General features: G+C 36.8%; 1 protein-coding gene across 2 annotated transcripts; it reads right to left on the bottom strand.

The window, feature by feature from the left end:
- Nucleotides 1-9173: 9173 nt before the first annotated feature.
- LOC113314397 (protein NAR1-like) lies at nt 9174-17089 on the bottom strand. 2 transcript variants are annotated; one of them, XM_026563198.1, is made up of 12 exons: nt 16863-17089; nt 16635-16759; nt 16460-16542; nt 14446-14599; nt 13645-13804; nt 12852-12978; nt 11875-12055; nt 11645-11694; nt 11364-11544; nt 10795-10924; nt 10595-10686; nt 9174-10045 (listed from the first exon to the last, which is right to left on the bottom strand). In XM_026563198.1, the coding sequence occupies exons 2-12, from the start codon at nt 16755-16757 to the stop codon at nt 9893-9895; spliced, it is 1434 nt and encodes a 477-aa protein (XP_026418983.1). In that variant the 5' UTR covers nt 16758-16759; nt 16863-17089; the 3' UTR covers nt 9174-9892. The 2 variants fall into 2 exon arrangements, with proteins under 2 accessions (XP_026418983.1, XP_026418988.1); XM_026563203.1 differs by lacking the exon at nt 16863-17089 and having other exon boundaries at nt 14446-14579; nt 16635-16653.
- Between the last annotated feature and the right edge of the window lie 3331 nt (nt 17090-20420).

Here is a 20420-nt window from a genome sequence, read left to right as displayed (position 1 = left end):
TTAACAAATCACATGAAACATGAATTTGTATCCAAAAATCTTAATTGAATTAACCACAAGGAAAATGATCAACTCAATTGGTCATGCTCAACATAAGAGAACTTGTGGAGCCACACAGTACATACACAAAGATGTGGATCAGGGAAAGACCAATACTGCGGAATAATCAAAGATTCATTATATTTTTCATCACTATTTTCACAATGACATATAATAGACTTAATCTTTGTAAACAAAAGTTTATCCTATCTTCCATCAATATTTGCATAATGACATAATAGGCTTCACTCTTGCAGTCAAAAGTTCATTTTATCTTTTATCAATACTTTCATACCGACATATAATAGAGTTAACTTTTGAAAAAATATGGGACAGTCAAGGTTCACGGACGTAAACAACATATCCCATAACAATTTGCAATATATAAAACCATAAAGATTAATACTACAAAAATCATCTTCCAAATAACTTAGAATTTAAATAAATAAATCTAAAGGCATTGCAAGATGAAAACGTTGGCAATAGCTATGTGTACTCACAATAATGGCTATTCCAAACCCTAGTTATCCTTCTTAAAAACACAAGAATAAATTCTCATAAGAAGTTTCCTAGGCATTGTAGAGCTTTCTCAGGGCATCTACAGAGAATTCCTTCTCATTATTGAAAAAACTATTGATAATATGATCATTTAGTTCTTCCAAATCTTCAAAAATATCAGTTAACTCACTAAGTTCTCTTTTCAGTCCACGCAAAGTGTTCTTTGTAAGAGACAATATTTGTTCATAGTGAAATATTTCTTCTAAAGATAAAATTATTTGAGATTTTAAATCATTTATTTTCTTGATGAAATCTTTCACCATAGCCTTAAAGTTATTATCATAATGACAAATAGACAATAGGCAGTTAGAGGAAGAACCTGATCACTAATCGTTTCCTTCACCTTTTTCATCCCTGAGGACTGGATTCCTTCACAAAGATACACATTGACAGCTTCTACTGCATCCCTTTTTGTGATACCTCTAGTTATAGGTGCCATGAGACTGTATCTTTCAAAAATAAAAACGTGAAGAACGATTTTGATTACAAATGAACATAAATAGACTTATAGGATAACTAACCTTAAAGAAACTTTGAAAAAGTCTCCACGGTTCATGATCCATTATCTATCTTAACAACAAAATATTTACTTGCTCAAAATAGACTAATGAGAAATTACTACCATAATTTATAGGACTTGGGCACCATTTATGTAATCCTTATTCTCAAGTCAAAAATAAGGATACATTACATTACTAACAACCACACCCAATATTTCGTTCGACAATCTGAATAAACAAACTCCAATATACTTTCAAGAGAATCAACTAGGCAGTCAGACTCAATCTAGAGAAAAGTTTATCAATGAGTTTTATATCTCTGTTTCACAATGTCATCAGCAAATCAAATGGATAGAAATCCGCGAGCCTGATTATTATGTGAAACAACTTGAACGGTACCAAATACCAATGTTCAAGTGTCAATCAATTTATATCAACAACCAAAGGTTGGATTATCTAATTGATTGATCTTAACGTACAACCTGTGATATTTCTATTATATAACAAAATATAATGCGGAAAAGAAACAACACAGACACCAGAATTTTGTTAACGAGGAAAACCGCAAATGCAGAAAAACCCCAGGACCTAATCCAGCTTTGAACACCACACTGTATTAAGCTGCGACGGACACTAGCCTACTACCAATGAACTTCGGACTGGAATCTAGTTGATCCCTAATCAATCTCACACTGATCAAGGTACAGTTGCGCTCCTTACGTCTCTGAACCCCAGCAGGATTCTACGCACTTGATTCCCTTAGCTGATCTCACCCACAACCAAGAGTTGCTACGACCCAAAGTCGAAGACTTGATAAAAAAAATCTGTGTCACACAAAAGAGTCTATTGGAATAGATAAATCTGTCTCGTACAGAAAAACCTACGAGTTTTGTTCCGTCTTTTGATAAATCAAGGTGCACAGGAACCAATTGATAAACCAGACTTATATTCCCGAAGAACAGCTTAGTATTATCAATCACCTCAGAATAATATTAATCGTATGGTAGCGAAACAAGATATTGTAGAATCACAAACGATGAGACGAAGATGTTTGTGACTACTTTTTATCTTTCCTATCGGAGAATCAATCTCGAGCAAATCTTAGAGAAGATAGTACTCAATACGATAGAACAGGGCAAGATCGGAACACTCAACTACAGAGAAAATAGTTGGCTCTGGCTTCATAATCCCAATGAAGTCTTTAAGTCGTTAACCTACATGGTTTCGGGAAAAACCTAAGGTTAAAGGAGAATCGACTCTAGTCGCAACTATATCACACATGAGGTGTGGGGATTAAGTTCCCAGTTGCTAGAGTTCTCCCTTATATAGTTTTCAAATCAGGGTTTGCAATCTAAGTTACCTTGGTAACGAAGCATTGAATATTCACCGTTAGATGAAAACCTGATTAGGCTCAAGCTAATATCTTTCAACCGTTAGATAGAACTTAGCTTGTTATACACAAATGAAATGTACCCTCATTTAGATTTGATTAACCGTACCTAAACGTGTACACATGTTGGATCAACAGTAGTTAACCGAGGTTAGCTATATGAACACTCTCATATCAACCTTATCCATCTTAACCACAACTAGTTGAAATGACTCAAATGAAACTAGTTATAGAGTTTTTCAATTGCTATATTCTCATAGAAGTATATGAGGGTCTAACAACCTCACCCAATATTTTGATTAGCAATCAGTATGGACTAACTCTAATATACTTTTAAGAGAATCAACTAGACAGTCAGACTCAATCTTAATAAAAAGTATATCAAGGAGTTAATATCTCGATCTCTTGATTTAATCTATACTCAAGCAAATAGAAATCTGCGAGTCTTTATTAAATACAATATATATAGACTTAGATGGTACCAAAGACCAATATCCAAGGATCAATCAATTTCCAATCAACAATCAAAGGTTGGATTTCACAATTGATCAATACAACGCACAACCTGTGATATTTCAATTATATAACAAAATATAATATGGAATAGAAATAACATAGACACCAGAAGTTTTGTTAATGAGGAAATCGCAAATACAGAAAAACCTCGGGACCTAGTCCAGATTGAACACCACATTGTATTAAGCCGCTTCAGACACTAGCCTACTACAAACTAACTTCGGTCTAGACTGTAGTTGAACCCCAATCAATCTCACACTGATTTAAGGTACAATTGCGCTCCTTACGTCTCTGACCCCAGCAGGATGCTACACACTTGATTCCCTTAGCTGATCTCACCCACAACCAAGAGTTGCTACGACCCAAAGTCGAAGACTTGAATAAACAAATCTGTATCACACAGAAAAGTCTACGGTAATAGATAAATTTGTCTCCCACAGATAAACCTACGAGTTTTGTTCCGTCTTTTGATAAGATCAAGGTGAACGGGAACTAATCAATAACCCGGACTTATATTCCCGAAGTATAGCCTAGAATTATCAATCACCTCACAATAATCTTAATCGTATGGTAGCGAAACAAGATATTGCGGAATCACAAACGATGAGATGAAGATGTTTGTGATTTCTTTTTATCTTCCCATATCGGAGATATAATCTCAAGCAAATCTTTCAATTGAACTCGTACGATAGAAAATGGCAAGATCAGATCGCTCAACTACAAGAGAAGTAGTTTCGTCTGGCTTCACAATCCCAATGAAGTCTTTAAGTCGTTAACCTACAGGGTCTCGAGAATAAACCTAAGGTTAAAGGAGAATCGACTCTAGCTAAACCAACTAGTATCATACAGGAGGTGTGGTGATTAGTTTTTCTAGTTGATAGAGTTCTCCTTTATATAGTTTTCAAATCAGGGTTTGCAATCAATGTTAGATTAGTAACAAAGCATTCAATATTCACCGTTGGATGAAAACCTGATTAGATACAAGCTAATATCTTTCAACCGTTGGATCGAAACTTAGCTTGTCATACACAAATGAAAAATATTTCATTTAGGTTTGAGTAACCATACCTAAATGTGTACACTTAGTCGGTTCACAAATAGTTAACCAATGGTTAGCCATAAGAGCACTTTCATACTAACCGTATTCATCTTCTTCACAACTAGTTCAAATGACTTCAAAAGAACTAATTGAAGAGTTGTGCAATTGCTTAGGTCTTTATACATAGACACAATTGAAACAAAATCGGTTTGATTCATTTGAACCAATTCATGAACAATATAGCCATGGTTTGCAAAGACTGCATTACTTATAATTTATTGTTTAAGTTCATGAACTACCGATTTGAGAAAAGAACCAGCTTGGGTACGCGTACGGGTATGCGTACCTTAGCAACCGGATTGAGTTGGTTTTTGGTTTCCAAACTCAGCAGAATTTTCCGGGAGGAAAAGTTCCGCCAGTACGCGTACGGTACGCATACCCAACCTGTCTCCTTTACCAATTTTGTATGCACACATATGCACACACTTGGTTTCCGGTACATGGATTTATACACTAATGTGCGGACACACTATATGTGCTTATATCCATAAATGTTTACATAATCTCAACTCTACATTTCAATCATTGAAACATTCTTCTATAATGTTATAATAGTCGTTATTCACAACTATCGTCATCAAAGCAATTTTCAAGAGATTGAAACGTCATCATGACTTTCGTCACGGGTAAAGATGAAAATGGTTGAAGCGAAAGCTTACCAACACATATTTTGAGAAATAGATAGGCGAGATAAACTCGTCTTGAAATAGCAAATGTGTATGTATGAAAACTATCATACTTATACGACTTTTGTCTCAAGAGTAGGAGATAAAATAGATAGACTTTTGAGTGATATATAAGTTCAAGTCTCCACATACCTTTTAGTCGGATGAAGTTCAACTGGTTCCTTGAGTAGTTCTTCGTCTTCGTAAGATGATCGCCGCGGAGTCTGGAGCTCAACTACACTTAACTATCCTAGTCCGAAACTGAGATATAAGTAGACTAGAAATCAAGACATATAGTTTTGACAACTAAATTTGACAAACAAGCTTGAGATAGCAACGGTTGCGAGTTCGACCGAGCAATGCTCTAACAGTATACAAGAACACAATTGAAGCAAAATCGTTTTGATTCACTCGAATCAATTCATGAACATTATAGCCATGGTTTGCAAATAATGCATTCCTTAATATATAAATGTATTAGTTCATGAGCCAACCGATTTTAGAACTTTAACCACTCAAGTACGCATACGGGTACGCATACCTAAGTAGCCGGTCTGAATTTGGGTTCGCCAGTATGTGAACAGGTACGCATACCTTAGTACACATCCAAAACCCAACAAAAACTCCCGGACCTATACATTACGCAAGCATGTGTACCGGTATGTGTACTTGGTACCCGAAATTCCACAACTACAAGTATGCATACGATGCATACTATAGTTCTGGTCATGGATCACATACATGCAAGAATGCATACTATGTTCATAATCCAATAGTTCTAAACTCTATTTCAATCATTGAAACATTCTTATAGGATGACATTATCCGTTTTCACTTACTATTAGCATCAAAGAAATTTTCAAGTTATTGAAATAATCATAACGAAACATTCCAAGTCTACACCAAATGATTGTATCACACAAACCTTGTAAAATGCTACTCGGCGATTTTCACATGATCATCTTTTGACTTTCGTCAAGAATATAAGTTGAACTTGGTTGAAGCGAAAGCTTACCAACACATATTTCGAGAAATATGTAAGCGAGTTAAACTCAGCTCGAAATCTCAAATGTGTATAATCGAATACTATATAGTAATACGATTTTTGTCTCAATATAGGAGATAGAGTAGAAATAGACTTTCCAAGTAATAGGTGAGTTTTAGTCTCCACATACCTTTTGTTGATGAAGTTCCACAAGCTCTCCTTAGTAGTTCTTCGTCTTCAATTGATGAACGCCATGAAGTCTAATCCTCAACTACACAATCTATCCTAGTCCGAGACATCACTATAAGTAGACTAGAAATCAAGACTTATAGTTTTGATCACTAACATTGACAAACAAGCTTGAGATAACAACGCTTACGAGTTCGACCGAGCAGTGCTGATACTTGTGGATATTTCTTTAAGTTATAGATGATTTTACTTCCATGTCATTGGAGTTTCCCTTTACCATAATTATGAGTTGAGTTTTGTTAAGTGACTAATCATCACACCACGTTTATAACAGTTTCTTTTTGCAACTTTAGAGTTGATACAAGACATGGATAAGCTTCCAAAGATCCTATGTCCTTCTTTAGCAAGATACATAATACATTAGTGGGCCCCCATTGAACAAGCTCGTAAAGGAAAGGGAGGGAATAGATTGAAGAGCCGTTCATGTCAATTATTCTAAAAAACCATCTAAAGAAGAAAAAAATGAGGAGAATTGCCCCCCAATTTTTTGCTTGTATAAACTGTGCATATGCCTTATCATTACTCCCACAGACCAAATTTCTTTATCATGTGCAAACCAAAAATATAATCATAAGTCAAACTAGCACGCCCATTTTGGTACCGCATCCGTGATATGTTTGGAATGATTTTTTAGGGACCATGATTTTTTTGAGGGGATCATGATTTTATTAGGCTACCTTCCCTATAGTAATAAGGGGTGTCCTAAAACGTTGAAATGACTAACCTATTCTTAATCTAATTTAATTTAAAACTAACCTAATAACCACATATATATATATATAACCACCACCTCCTCCCACCACCACCACCCACCACCGCCGATTACCACCACCACCACCAACCACCGATTACCACCACCGCCCACCACCGCCGATTACCACCACCACCACCTCCGATTATCAGCACCACCAACCACCTCCTCCCACCACCACCACCACCACCGCCTATTTAAGAAATGTAACAACATCAATGCAATCACAATTAAGTTCGGTTACATAATAATTTTATCGAGTATAAAAGACGCCAGCCGCAACCTGATTCTGCCATGGGACCACTCCGGAGGTATTTTCCAACAAACCCTTCGCTTTAATTTGATTTTGATTGCTTCAATCGAATAGAAATCATCAAAATAGGGTTTTAATAGGAGTTACAGAGCCATGTTCGGTTAGGTCGATTTTCCAAAAAATCATAGTTTACTAACCGAACTTCTTGAAAATGAAGAACACGAAGAACAGTTCGGTTCTATTGGATTTAAAACTAAGTCACCGAACTCTCTGTTCGAATGTTTCGCAAAAAAAATAAAATTACAAAGTAACCGAACTCCACCCTTAGAACCGAAAAAAAACAAATACAGTCTAACCGAACTGTGTTGTTGTGGCCACTATGTTGAGTTCCAAAATAATCGAACTTAGCCAATAGAGTTCGGTTTGTTCGCAAAAAAAATTAAAACTACAAAGTAACCGAACTTAGCCAATAGACGCTGGAACTTCACGTTTTTTTGTTTGTTAAGTTCGGTAACTTCACAATTTTATCGCAGAAACCGAACTCAGAGTTCGGTTGGTTAGCTGTTAGGTTCAAGTTTGCGAAAGAACCGAACTTTATAAACTTATATACTCTTATATTACGTAAAGTTCGGTTAGATCAAAAGTGCATGCAGTTTGCGAACCAACCGAACTTTGTACACCAACGTTTGGTTAGTTGAGAACCAATCGAACATAACGCTGTAACTCCTAGAAATTATTAGAAAGTTCGGTAACCTGCGTGTTTGGAGCAAGTAACCGAACTACACTTTCAGATGAGTTCGGTTACTTTCTCATCTCACGGGGCAACCGAACTACAACTTCAGATGAGTTCGGTTACTTGTTCTTCATATAAAGTAACCGAACTGTTCAAAATCCAGTTCAAATCCGGATCATTTTGAAGATTAACAAATATTCTAGGAGAGGAGGGAGATGAAGAATCAGATGAGTTTTCATCATTTGAATACTCAAACTTAGTGAATTAGAAAAAAAAATTATTTTCCATGTTTTTCTCCTTCATCTTCTTTAACTCTACTCTCTCAATAATTCTACTCAACTAATAATAAACCCATCTTTTAATTTAATCTCACTAATTGTTTTTAACTAAATCATTCACTAATCATAACCTAAAATTAATTAAGAGGGTAGATTAGGTATTACATAAATAACTAGATATGGGGTGACCTAGAATTACTTCTAATACCTTTACCCAAAATAAAACCATGGTCCCAAAAAATCGTTCAAGATGACTGTTGGCCAAGGGCCATTGAAGCAGTAAACAACTAACTGGTGAAAGAGGCTCGAACTGGTGATCTCATACATGATGTAAGGCGATAAAAAAGTAAGAGAAAAAAAAATTGGGTCGAGAGAGGCTCGAACTCTCGACCTCAGGATCACTCAATATAGCTATGAGACCTACGAGCTAGCCAACAAGCCACCGCCCCATGTTGCCTTATCTTTGAGTTTAACTTATATAACCAAATATTAGGTACGGCTACCATAATGTAAAGACGAAATTAGTCGTCTTCTTGAATAAGAATGAGATGATGGCTGAGAGTTGAAATAAGCTTTCGTTAAAATGTCATTTCAATCTTGTTAGAAACTTAATATCAGCCATTAGTGCTACTTCCACTAATTAATTACTTGCGTGGATACTAGGGATCTTATCATTATGGTGGGGCATACAAGGAATTATCTTTCGTAGATTCACACACGACATAGCCATTTGTAGCTAAGGTTCTTCAGCATGTCAATTTAAAGACTAGAGGAACTAATGGTGGAGCTAAATTTCTAGGCAAGAGCAGAGGGATGGAAAAAAGAACTTTTTATGCAGGGAAGATAAGAAATTTCCGGTCAATTGACTCTGCTCGAGTTATTTAACTTTGGGCAACTGTGCTCGAGTCCGTCCTATCAGGAACGTTGGTCCCAAAAATGCAATGTAGGCGTTTTCAGAAAATAAATTTGCAACTCCTGTCCGGAAAGGCAAGAGAAGTATGAATTTCTGCATTGTTTGTGCTGCTGTAAGAGCTCAGTGCCTTCTCTTTTGGTGCAGCAAACTGAAGCACTTGAAGTTCAAGGCGTCCTGTGGACCTTTCTTTTTATATAGAATGGTATTTCTATAATCAAGAACCTTGTAGTCAACAGCATTACTACAGTCAAACAAACATCACATTTTAAGATATATCTGTTGCTCTTTTTGGCTTTTTAACAATATCAAAATGATCCAAAATTCATAACATAAAAATTGTTTCCAAGAGTGACTATATACAGGATCACTCTAGATAAACAAAATAACAATGAAGAAGCTTGAAGGGCACTAATAAGGCATGACAAGAACCTTATTATTAGAAAAGATTCTGGTGAACCAATCGACTTGACTCTACCATCGGTAGCCACGGCACCTCTTAGCATTTTCCAACACATGGCAGAAACAGTTGGATGAACACACGCCGCAACCCCTTATACCAGACTTGTTTCATAGTTTCATATGTTCATCACTTGTAGTTTGCACAGCTGAAGAAACAGGAAAAACGCCGTCCAAACTCTGGATTCAGATTCTGGTATTCTGTCAACCACAAGGCTTGCGTACATATACATTCCATATACTTGGTGAATAATTTATACTTGTTTCTTTTTCTCTCAAAAGTGATGAGATTATGACAGAAAGATGATCTGCTTTACCTCTAAATAATATCTACCTAGTAAGGGAGTTACGTGCTGAGAAAGCTGTCTTGAAATTGAACAACTGCCGCCATAGACAAGGAAGTCTTCCAACACTCAACTTCTCCGTGGTAGTAGCAGTAGTGAAGGGATGGTGCCTACGGCTTGAATAAACAAAAAGAGCCAACAAATAATGTTTCTTTCGTGCTCCTCACCAGTTATGGAGTTGAGAGGTAATGTTTTTAACCATCGGATGATACTGGGTGTACATGTGCTTCTTAGCTTTCTCCGAACCAGGTTGCTCCAGCCATTCATCATATAACCCCTTCACTAACAGATTCTCAAAAGGGTTAGCCACCACCACCTGTATGAAATATACCAATGTCATTGAGTGTACACAAAGCAGAGAGACAAACTAATTATAAAAAGACAAGGCTACTGCTAGTGCTTTTTATCCACCTATGATCAAGAGTGCAATATTAGCATGAAACAGCAGACACTGGGGGGCAATGATGAAATCAAGATCGAGAATATAACAAAAAAAAAGGGTATGACAAGGATGTGACTCCAAGAGTAACAACTCGCATTCATAAATCATCCAGCACAAGGGAAACCCTTAGTAAATACCGTTAATATGTGAAAACACCGTTAATTTGTGAAAACAACAAACAAAAAAACACAGTACAAATCACAGAAGATAGAAAATGAAGGGGAGATGACAAAAAAAACTGATTCATTCCACAAACCGAACCAAAGAATATAAGAGATCACATTTCGTCTCCAGATAAGGATATTAGTTGGATGTTTCAAACCGCTCAAGAATATGAAAGGCAGAACTTAGGAAATGATGATAACTTCCAAATACCAAAGCAGTTCAGCAAACCTCATATCTCCATAAAGATGAGCAACTTACATCTTCCATATAAGCACTTTCTAATGTTTGAATTAATTCCTTTGCCGACTGCCCTTCTTTTGGTTTGATTTGACCTCCACCGTTCAAACAACCTGTCAATGAACAAACCAAAATTACATCCAAAATTAGTTTCTGAATCTCAAAATACATTAGACTCGTAAATTCACAATTTATGGAACTACTTTTCATCAAGCACTTACCTGACGGACAGGCCATGATCTCCAAATAATGATAATCACATTTTCCAGTTTTAATTTGCCTGACAACATTCTGCAGGTTCCGAAAACCATAACAAAGGGCAAACTTCAAAACTCTTTTCTCCCCCTCCACCTATATCAAAATGACGCACTTAAGAAGTTAGATACTAGCATAGTTTAAGCATGAATCAATAAAGTTTTATGAAGGTATCAAACTCGCGAACTTTTAGTATGATAAAACATGGAGCTAACGTGTGGGAGGGGGTACATAACTCCATTGTCTGAATTCCCAGAAAAATAAATATCTAAGAAATTACTATAGTCATCATCGGATGATAATAATAGTAAGGCAGAGGTCCATAACACTCATCCAGAGGGTTGGTAAGATATGTATGCCAGGAAATAAGATAGCAAGGAAGTAATTCAGTATCCGTTTCCATCAGGTGGAACTAGACAGACATTTGTTTAACTAAATCTTGCTTTGTATCATTGCATGCACCATAGGTATTTAAAAGGCACATACATGGTATTGTTAAATTACTATGACAGCAGACCCAAAGGTAACCACTTACTTCCACATCCAGATTTAATTCACGGAAATCTGAATTCTTCCGTTTTGGTTCAAAATGAAGAGGTCCTTCAATTTCTTTTCCAGCTAGTACTTCAGCAGCATGCCGGTATATTGTGTCAGCGTAGCCTCCAGAGCCTCCACTGACACCATACAGACGTCCATCCTCGTCAACATTTGTTAACCTGCAAGCAGTTCCATGTATTTAAAAGATTGACAACAATTGTACTTTGCCGGTACACATTACAACTACCAATGAGAATCTTAAAGATATGGGTGACTTACAGTCTATCCAATGGTGAACCTGCCAAGGTCTTAAAATCCACAGAGTTTCGCTGCACAAATAACATAGCTTAAAATCTTAGAAACTTGAAACAAGTTTAAACACTGCCCACTTCTTCCCCGTCCAAAATAGTAATAACAATAATAATTACAATACTAGTTAAATCTCAAGTAAAAGGAAAGGAAGTTGATGATACATTGCTTTCAGAGACAGAAATTGCCACCACAAATACCTGTAACAATTCCAAGACCTCTCCTGATGTCAAGACCGAATCTACCTCTGCAACCATTGGGTTTTCGGCATCATTCCTAGTTTCTCCATTTGAGTCCAGCGGAAACAAAAAATCATCCCTCGAAGCTTCGAGCTTCTTATCATAGCACATCATAACTGTCACATGGTAGACATTCTCCGGCCTACAAATAATCTCAGTCAAATCATTGAAAGATAAACCAGAAAATGCATTGAAAGGAGTGTAGAACTTCGGATTGACCCTCACGTCTTAGATTGTATCCAAAATAATACTTGATATTTCAGGGACAGATAGATTTCGTGATAAAATGGTTAAAAAAAACAGATCCAACACATGAACCAAATAACAATAATAATAGTATGAGTCCATTACAGGAAATAGATAATCAATTCCAGAACCACAAATGAAAAATGTCTAAACCGGATATATGGTTAGGTTGATCTTCCTAAGAAGACAAAGGTCACATCTGGAAGCAGAATAGCATATTGAAAAGAAAAGTAAGTATCTAGAAGCCGACAAATAGGATATTTACTGAAGTTGTTATGACCACTAAAGCATTATCAACGACACTATTTAGTAACGCCATCTTAAATTATAAATACCCATTATAGAAAGGTTCTCATTAGAGTTCTGTATGAAGTTTATAAATAGTTGAGCGAAATTGCCAGCTAAAATATTTCTCGGACACCTCATTAACAAGTTTACTGCCATCACTTGGCCAAAATTGCTAAATCAGACCACAATCTAACTTTTCAATTCCCTTTCTCTTTGTTTAGATAATATCTTCATAAGTAAGAGATTATGTAATTCCCTACACATCATTTGATTATTGATGCTTCCAGAGCTATATGTGTTTTCCCTTACCAACAGAGCCTAAAATTCGGATTAAAACATTGAGCTCACAATCCCAGCAGTTAATGTTCATGATATGCAGTGGAGTAAAGGTTAGAAGAACTCACCGGAAACCCATTCTTTGACAAATATGATTCTTGATTGTGGCTCCCATTGTTTGCTGGGGACTCTTCACAGACGAAATGTGAGGTAGAATATAAGATCCCAGAGTTTTCTCTGCATAGCATACCCAACCTGAATAACAAACAGAAAAACATGAATTCAGGCAGCAGGTGAGCAACTATAACATGAGAACCATGCAGAACAGTAAAATGATGATTAACAGATTCGTGCAATCTCAAGACATATGTGCTGCTAACAATAGCTGCAGTTGATAAGGGATTTCCCAATGGAAGAAATGACACGAGACTTCTAGTTGGTGCAGAAGTCTACTATTTCTGGATGATAGAACTAATTACTAAACACATGAAAGTTTAGTAATCCGTATTAGTTTATTTTATTTTTGTGGTTATTGCTGCATTCTCAATTAACAACCTGACCCATGCGGACCACAAGGGATGACCACGCTCTATTATCTGCCAATTCTGTAACTCCATAAAGTAAATTTTACAACAGAGAAAAGATGAAACTTCAACATCTAAGGCTGATTTGAGGAGGTTAAAGGGCTTCAGAACATGACAGTTTTATTTTTATAATGATATACCTCATTAACGGCTAAAATTGCTAAATCAGAGCCCTGTGGAATATCATGTCATTATCTAACATGGTAGAATATATCACGTCACTTGCTAAACCAGACCACTACCTGACATGGTAGAAAGTCATGTCACCCAAAACCAGCTCTATTACAACCCTTGACATTCATGGAGAGGTGCAAATAATAAAAGGAATACAACATACCTGGACATGCTGATGAAATCATTGGCAACGACTGTTGTTGTTTATATCGAGCAACAAATTCATTACACGATTCAATGAGTGATAAATCTCGACTACAGCTGGTATCAAATACAGCCTTTACCCCCAAGGACTTCAAAAAGGTAGTGAGTTTTCCAAACACCTGGAAATTCAAAACAATGTGTATCAGAAACTTGTCTCTTGTGTGACAAAAGGAAACTATCAATCATGTTAATAATGGAAAGCTGCTTGAACAGTAGGAAATTAGGAGGAAACTGTGTGAACAAACTTCACCCAGTTTCAGTATGGAAGCCAGAATTAAAAGTTAAGTGGTGGAAGAAACGCAAAATCCAACTGGTAATCACTAAAAACAGAAACTGAAAGATGATAATCAAGGAATTCGATTACATCTTTGAATTGGTAGCTGATTTGTTACAACTCGAAATTAAACAAGATAACTTGACCATCTTTTAAGCGTCGCTAATTTCGTAACTTTGGCCATATTCAGAAATAAAAAGTAACATAATGCTGAGCTATATTTGTATGCGATACTGTCTCCAGTAGCACTCCAGATTTTGAAAAACCAGCACCTCTAAAGCAAGTTTCCAGAGAGAGCACTGGTGATTTTTTATGAACTAGTTATTTTTTTCCTACATACTGCTAAAAACTCATCAAGTGTTCATGAAAGCTTGTATCCCTACTTTGATTTTAATCTGATTCAACATCTAGGAACAACAATAGGCAGAAACATATATATAGATGGCTCATCTTCAACTAACATGACACAGGCAGCATTGATATTACCTGAGATGGAGAAAGGCCAAAGTGTGTAGCCAATGAAGCCCTAGACTGCGGAGAGAGAGAGACAATAACATCCTTTCCATCTTTGATATTGGTAAGGAACTCTTCCAAGCTTTGCTTCTCAAGCATAACGGTTTCTGCAGAAGTAATGCAACCACTGCATTATAAAATATTAATCATTTAGAAGAAGATAAACCAAAAAAGAAAAACACTGCCAAAACGAAAAAACCAGAAACCAACGAAACAGATAATACTTAAAAGTCGCATTTTGTTTACAAAAACTCATTAGAGGATGATAACATTGATAAGCACTTTAAAGATGATGATTAGACGGATACGTATACATGGTTCTAGAAGTAGTAAATTCCGCATAAAAACTTTTTTAATTTTAGTCAAGAAAATGAAAGGATACACCAAACCCTGGTCCAATAGGAAAAATTTGTACACATCTTTTGGTCTCTATGTGCAATTAGACAGAAACACATCACTCAAACTGATAATTTAAGATACACAACTTGTTTCTCCGCTTTCTCCGCAGATAGTTACCCACAGAATACATATTAAGGTTCAACAATAAGCGAATAAGCTCTCACACTTCATATTAAGGTTTAACTTCACAATGCTGAGTTAGTGGAGATGGTAAATGTGACAAGACTTCTTGTTAATTACTTCCCTTGTGATATATGAGTTTGCTGCAGCTTTCTGGTGCACAAGTGCTAGGCCAAGGGCTTATATTGGTTAAGTGTGTGTGATGGTTTGGTTTGTTACCAGCATAGTAAGCATATTCACCTGTCTATCACAAGGATTTCTGTTCTATATCAAGTTCGTGTTTGAAACGAAGCTTCAATTCTTGCTGGTTTTGTACTTCAACTATGCAGGACATCTTTTGGTTCACTATCATTCAGCACTATTTCTATTTCAAGCTTCTATTTGGTTTTGCTGAGTTACAAGTGATGAAATATTATATGGTCTGCAGCAACAAGAACTCACTCAGGATATGTGCTGAATGTCATATGCCAATGATAAACTTTGCAGTATGTGAGACTGTTTACTTCTAAAAATGGTGGTACAGTTAGTATAGTCAGTTGGTGTTAAGTTTTGCAGTTGTACTGGTGCTGTTTCCAATGATACAAGACTCAACTGATGTTGTTGTTTGCTCCCATCTCTTACTTTCTGTGAACTGCAGCATCACCTACCTCTCATTATGGTCTTGAACAACTAACTACTAGTAGCTGGCTCCTGTGTACTTCAGGTTTAATTGTGCTGATGGTATGTGCTCGTATTTCTCTTCGATTATTTCTACTGCGCAACCTACTCCTGCTGCTGCCTGTGTCCGTGCTGCTGCTATGACACCTACTACAACTACTACTTCTATCAGTATATTTTACTGCTGCTACAACATTATGATTCTACAGTCACACTCAACTGCAGCTGTTTGCTTATCTGAGTACGGTACTACCCAACTTAGAACTGCAACTCTTATCTGTTGGTTTTTTATTTGTGTACGGTACATCTGTCTGTCATTTCTTTCTGCTGGATATGCTGCTAAATCTACACCTGCAAATGCCCAACATCACCTACTTATCATGTTACAGTGACTATGTTCATATTTCTGATGCCGAACTGGTGATAAGCTGCTATTTTTCTATTAGCATATGTAAGTGTGTGTGTGTGTGTGCTGTAGAGTGAACAAGATCAATGTACCTTCCAGGCACCTTGACTTTGAGGGAGGGTGATAGCATATGTTAGTGTGTGTGCTGTAGAGTGCATGTTAGTGTAGGCGTGCCATGTGCACGTGTGGTTTATAGAGAGCCAGAGAATGAGTCGAGTCGAGTATATAACCTGGAGAGATCGCTGTAACAAATAATTGTCTTTCTTTATATCAATTCTATTGATCAAATCGTATTGCAGAGATGTAGATTTTACAAATGTATCAGTGGCATGATTATTACGGATTCGTACCAATTCACCCGTTACTGATTACACACAAATGATACAGATAAAATAGACACCGTACCTGCAGGCCAAGCAGTCTTTCAATGAAATTGTAACTGGTTCTGTGTTCAATTGTTTGACAGAAGGTGCAATCACCACTTGGTTCTGTAAAAACAAGAACAAGAATTAGTCAAAAATCATTTGATATAGCAACTAGAAATCAATAAAATTCTTATTGAAACTACAGTGACCACCACCTGGGCTGTCTCCTGCTTCTTAGCCGTAGTAGTCCCCTTTAGAGAGACTATGCAAGCTTGTGATGGGGCGATGTAATCATTGAGATCACTGATTTGTAAAGTTGGTGAGAATTTTGCCGACATATCTAAAGCAATTGAAGAAATAAACACCAAGTTTCAGTGAGAATAGCTATAAAATTGACGATTACTGAATAAGAACCACCCCAAAATTAGATTAACAGGACATACCTAATTTATGTAAACCCACCACCGCCTTACTGTTTGAAAGGATGTGAAGGAAGAAACCAACGAGTGAACCGGAATTCCTCTCTTGTCGTTGCCAACGATTATGGAACTAGTAGAATTCAAAAGTATAAACCCTGGACACTAGCACCGCCAAAACTTCTTCTCCCTCTTTTCTCTTCTATATGAACAACAACAAAAAAAAAAGATAACCTAGCTTGACGGCCAGATGTTGTAATTCAACCTGGTTATGCTTCGATAAAATAAAAAAGGCTATTTTTTTATCTTTGGCCCCCGATTGGACATGTTTACCCTTTCACATATTTAACTAGAGCTGGCAAACGGGCGGGCCGGATCTGGCTTGTGACCAACCCGCGGGTTACGGGTTAATACAAGCCTAAACTTGCGGGTTGAAATTCTTTACGGGTGGTCATTTCTCCAACCCGCGCCCGTCCCGGGTAAAGCTTGCGGGTTCACGGGAGCTCACGGGTTAGCTGGTTTTTGTTGAGTCAACTCGCCAGAAATCGATTTCTGGGCTATTTCCGGCCACATTCAGGCCATCTAAAGCTCCTTCCCAACCACAAGGGATTTCTGGTTTTTGTTGAGTCAACTACAAAAATGTTGCAGAAGAATATGTGCATTAGCTCCTTCAAATCACAAGGGATTTTGTTGAGACAATTTTTCAACCACCCTCCAAGCACGAACCTTGCCATTTTAGTCACCAACTCTTACTGCCATCAATAGCTCTCTATTTCTCTCCTTTTTCCAAACAAGAACAATCACATTTAACCAAATCATCTTCCACTCTTTAAAGAAATAAAAACAGAGATGAAAATCAATTTCAATTAGAATTATCATCAACAACTGCAATTATATCCACATGACCATATATACTTCAATTAGAATTATCAACAAACAAAGGCATACCTCATTCAACAATACTACTAGTAATTCGATCACACCAGGCATATTACTAATACTAACTCACTTCAGTGTTGCGCTAATAACTGCAGTTCAACCTAACAACATGCATGCACATCCAAGTATCAGTTCAACATATATACAATATCTTAAATACTCATCTCAAATCCTGGTTCATCAACAACCACATAGTCTCGACAACATACATAAATAACTTTACTAATTCGATTGAGAAGAATAATTACCTCAAACCAATCCAACTCAAGCAATTGAATTAGATTCTTCTTACTCTGACCTGACTCAGAATTCATCTCAAGATCACCACCATCTACCAAAACCAACTCTGCCCTTCTTCTGTCTCGATCTGAGTCTCATAATCAGCAACCCTGAGAAACTCTAATTCATAAATTGGGGAAGAACATGAGGAACCCTAAATCTGCAATTTCTTAATCAATTTTTCAGGATAACTCCACCATTTACATCAAATACCAATCAAAAACAAACTCATCTTATAACTTCTCCTTATTCACCTTTAATTGAATTCTCGATCAATTACAGAAAACCCTAACTATTGATTCTTCAATGATTCGTCACTGAATCAACTTCAAGGCTTAAATTAAAAAACTACTCATGAATCTTCAACAACAATAACTTCATAATTTATCTTTTAAATCTTCATAACATCATCCAACTCTATAAACTCTAATTCATATCTTCACTGATTTAATATTTCCTCTTCTCTCATTGTTCAGCCAAGAACAACACCACCTCCAGCAACAACCCATGACTCTTGTCTAATTATCCCAACCTCACCACCTCAGAGCCCTCACAAGAATTCACCAGAGGTGAAAAACAGAAAGAAGAGAAGAAGAAAGAAACGAGAAGAAGAAGAAAATATAAATGAGAGTTTATCCTCTCAGTCGATTAACCCAGAGAAGGAGAGGCGACACGAATGAAGTGCGGGTTAACGGGTTAACCAGTGGTTTCACGGTCCGGGCCGGGTTAACCCGTTTCTCGACGGGTCACCATATCTCCAACCCGAACCCGGCTTGTTTAGAAACCAGCCAGTCCGGGTTCGGGTTTTCACGGTCCGGGCACGGGTTAACCCGCGGGTTTCGGCTTGTTTGCCAGCTCTATATTTAACCTTTTCTTTTTTCTGGTAAGTTCAAGCTAGGTTAGCCTTGGTTAAACATATCAGGTATGAATTACGAAATAAAATAGGGAAAAATACGGTTTAGTCCAAAATCCCATCCAAATATACTAGTTAGTCCTAACCCATTCAACTAGGTACAAATTAGTCCTTTTTTATGGAAAGTACACATTCTTGGTTCAATTTAGTCCAAATATTTGCAGTTTAATCCATAATGACTCATGATGATGTCATCAGTTTTAAATAATATAAAAAAATAAATAAAATCAATTTATCTTTCAAACCGTTTGTCCAAAATTCACAAACTTTATATATTCGGAAAGCTCTTTCCGAGAGCTACAAAAAGAGTACCCATATGACTATATAATTCTCATTTAAAAAAAAACTTAGTTTACATTGGTGTACAAACGTGTACACATCTACAAAAGTACAACATGATTACAACCAAACTCATTGCCAACACCAACTCCAACGCTCAACCACTCTTAACCCTGCTGCTGCAAACAACTAGAGCACCACAGCAATTCAACTCAAATTTTATATCCGTTTCTATAGCTTCTCTGCAGCAACACTACCCATCCAACATCAACATAAATTCCTACTCCTCAGTACCACCAATAACACACATTTCATATTTCATCTTTTCAATTCCATCGACATTTCATATTTATTTACCAGATCACCACTTCAGAGTTCTACCATCTCAATAGCACCAGTTACTCAGCTGCACCATTCCTTGTACTGCAACATAGAAGCAAACTCATTCTTCCAAATTTCCCATAGCATCACCTGCAATTGCTTCATAGCCAGCTGCATCTCATCCATACCTTGTAATTGCTCAGCCAACAACAATACACGCGCTTCTTCATTTCGTTATCAGCTTACTCACTGCATACTCTAAATCACACAAAGTAACAGTACTGTCTCCATCTCATATTCATCAAATCAACAGTTCTAACAACCTTGAAATCTCAGTAACACCATCTTCTTTCAGACTTGAGCAGGCATAAACTCTAATCAAACCAAACACATCTTTTCTTCACTGCAAAAAACCACATCTTCTAATTCATATACAATCATAAACTACATTCTGTTTCTAACCACAGATTCAACCCCAGGACAACCAATAGCAAGCATGAGACCTGCCATCAAATCGCCTGTATTAGCTCCATCAGACATAATGCCAGCGTTTTCAGTCATAGTTGTATCATGTGAACTTGAAGCTTGTACACCTCCTTTTTCTTCTGCAGCCCTTGCAGCAGTGTCCTTTCTTGCCCTCTCTATCTCCATTGAATCTCTAAGAGCAAGGTGTACGAGCAAACACACCTGTAACAAGCACAAAAAAAAGGTGCACTTTTATATGCACTCATATAACTGGTGTACAAGAAAATACACCAGTTAATTCTTACGTATTTTTGAGAATATGTGCTTACCAATACTTTTGTTGAATGATCTTTTCTGTTATATATCTGACCAAGATTCGAGAGGTTGTT

The sequence above is a fragment of the Papaver somniferum genome, chromosome 1 (assembly GCF_003573695.1).
Source record: "Papaver somniferum cultivar HN1 chromosome 1, ASM357369v1, whole genome shotgun sequence".
Taxonomy (NCBI): domain Eukaryota; kingdom Viridiplantae; phylum Streptophyta; class Magnoliopsida; order Ranunculales; family Papaveraceae; genus Papaver; species Papaver somniferum.
The sequence above is the reverse complement of the archived record's forward strand: the minus strand, read 5'-3'. Positions and strand labels throughout refer to the sequence as shown.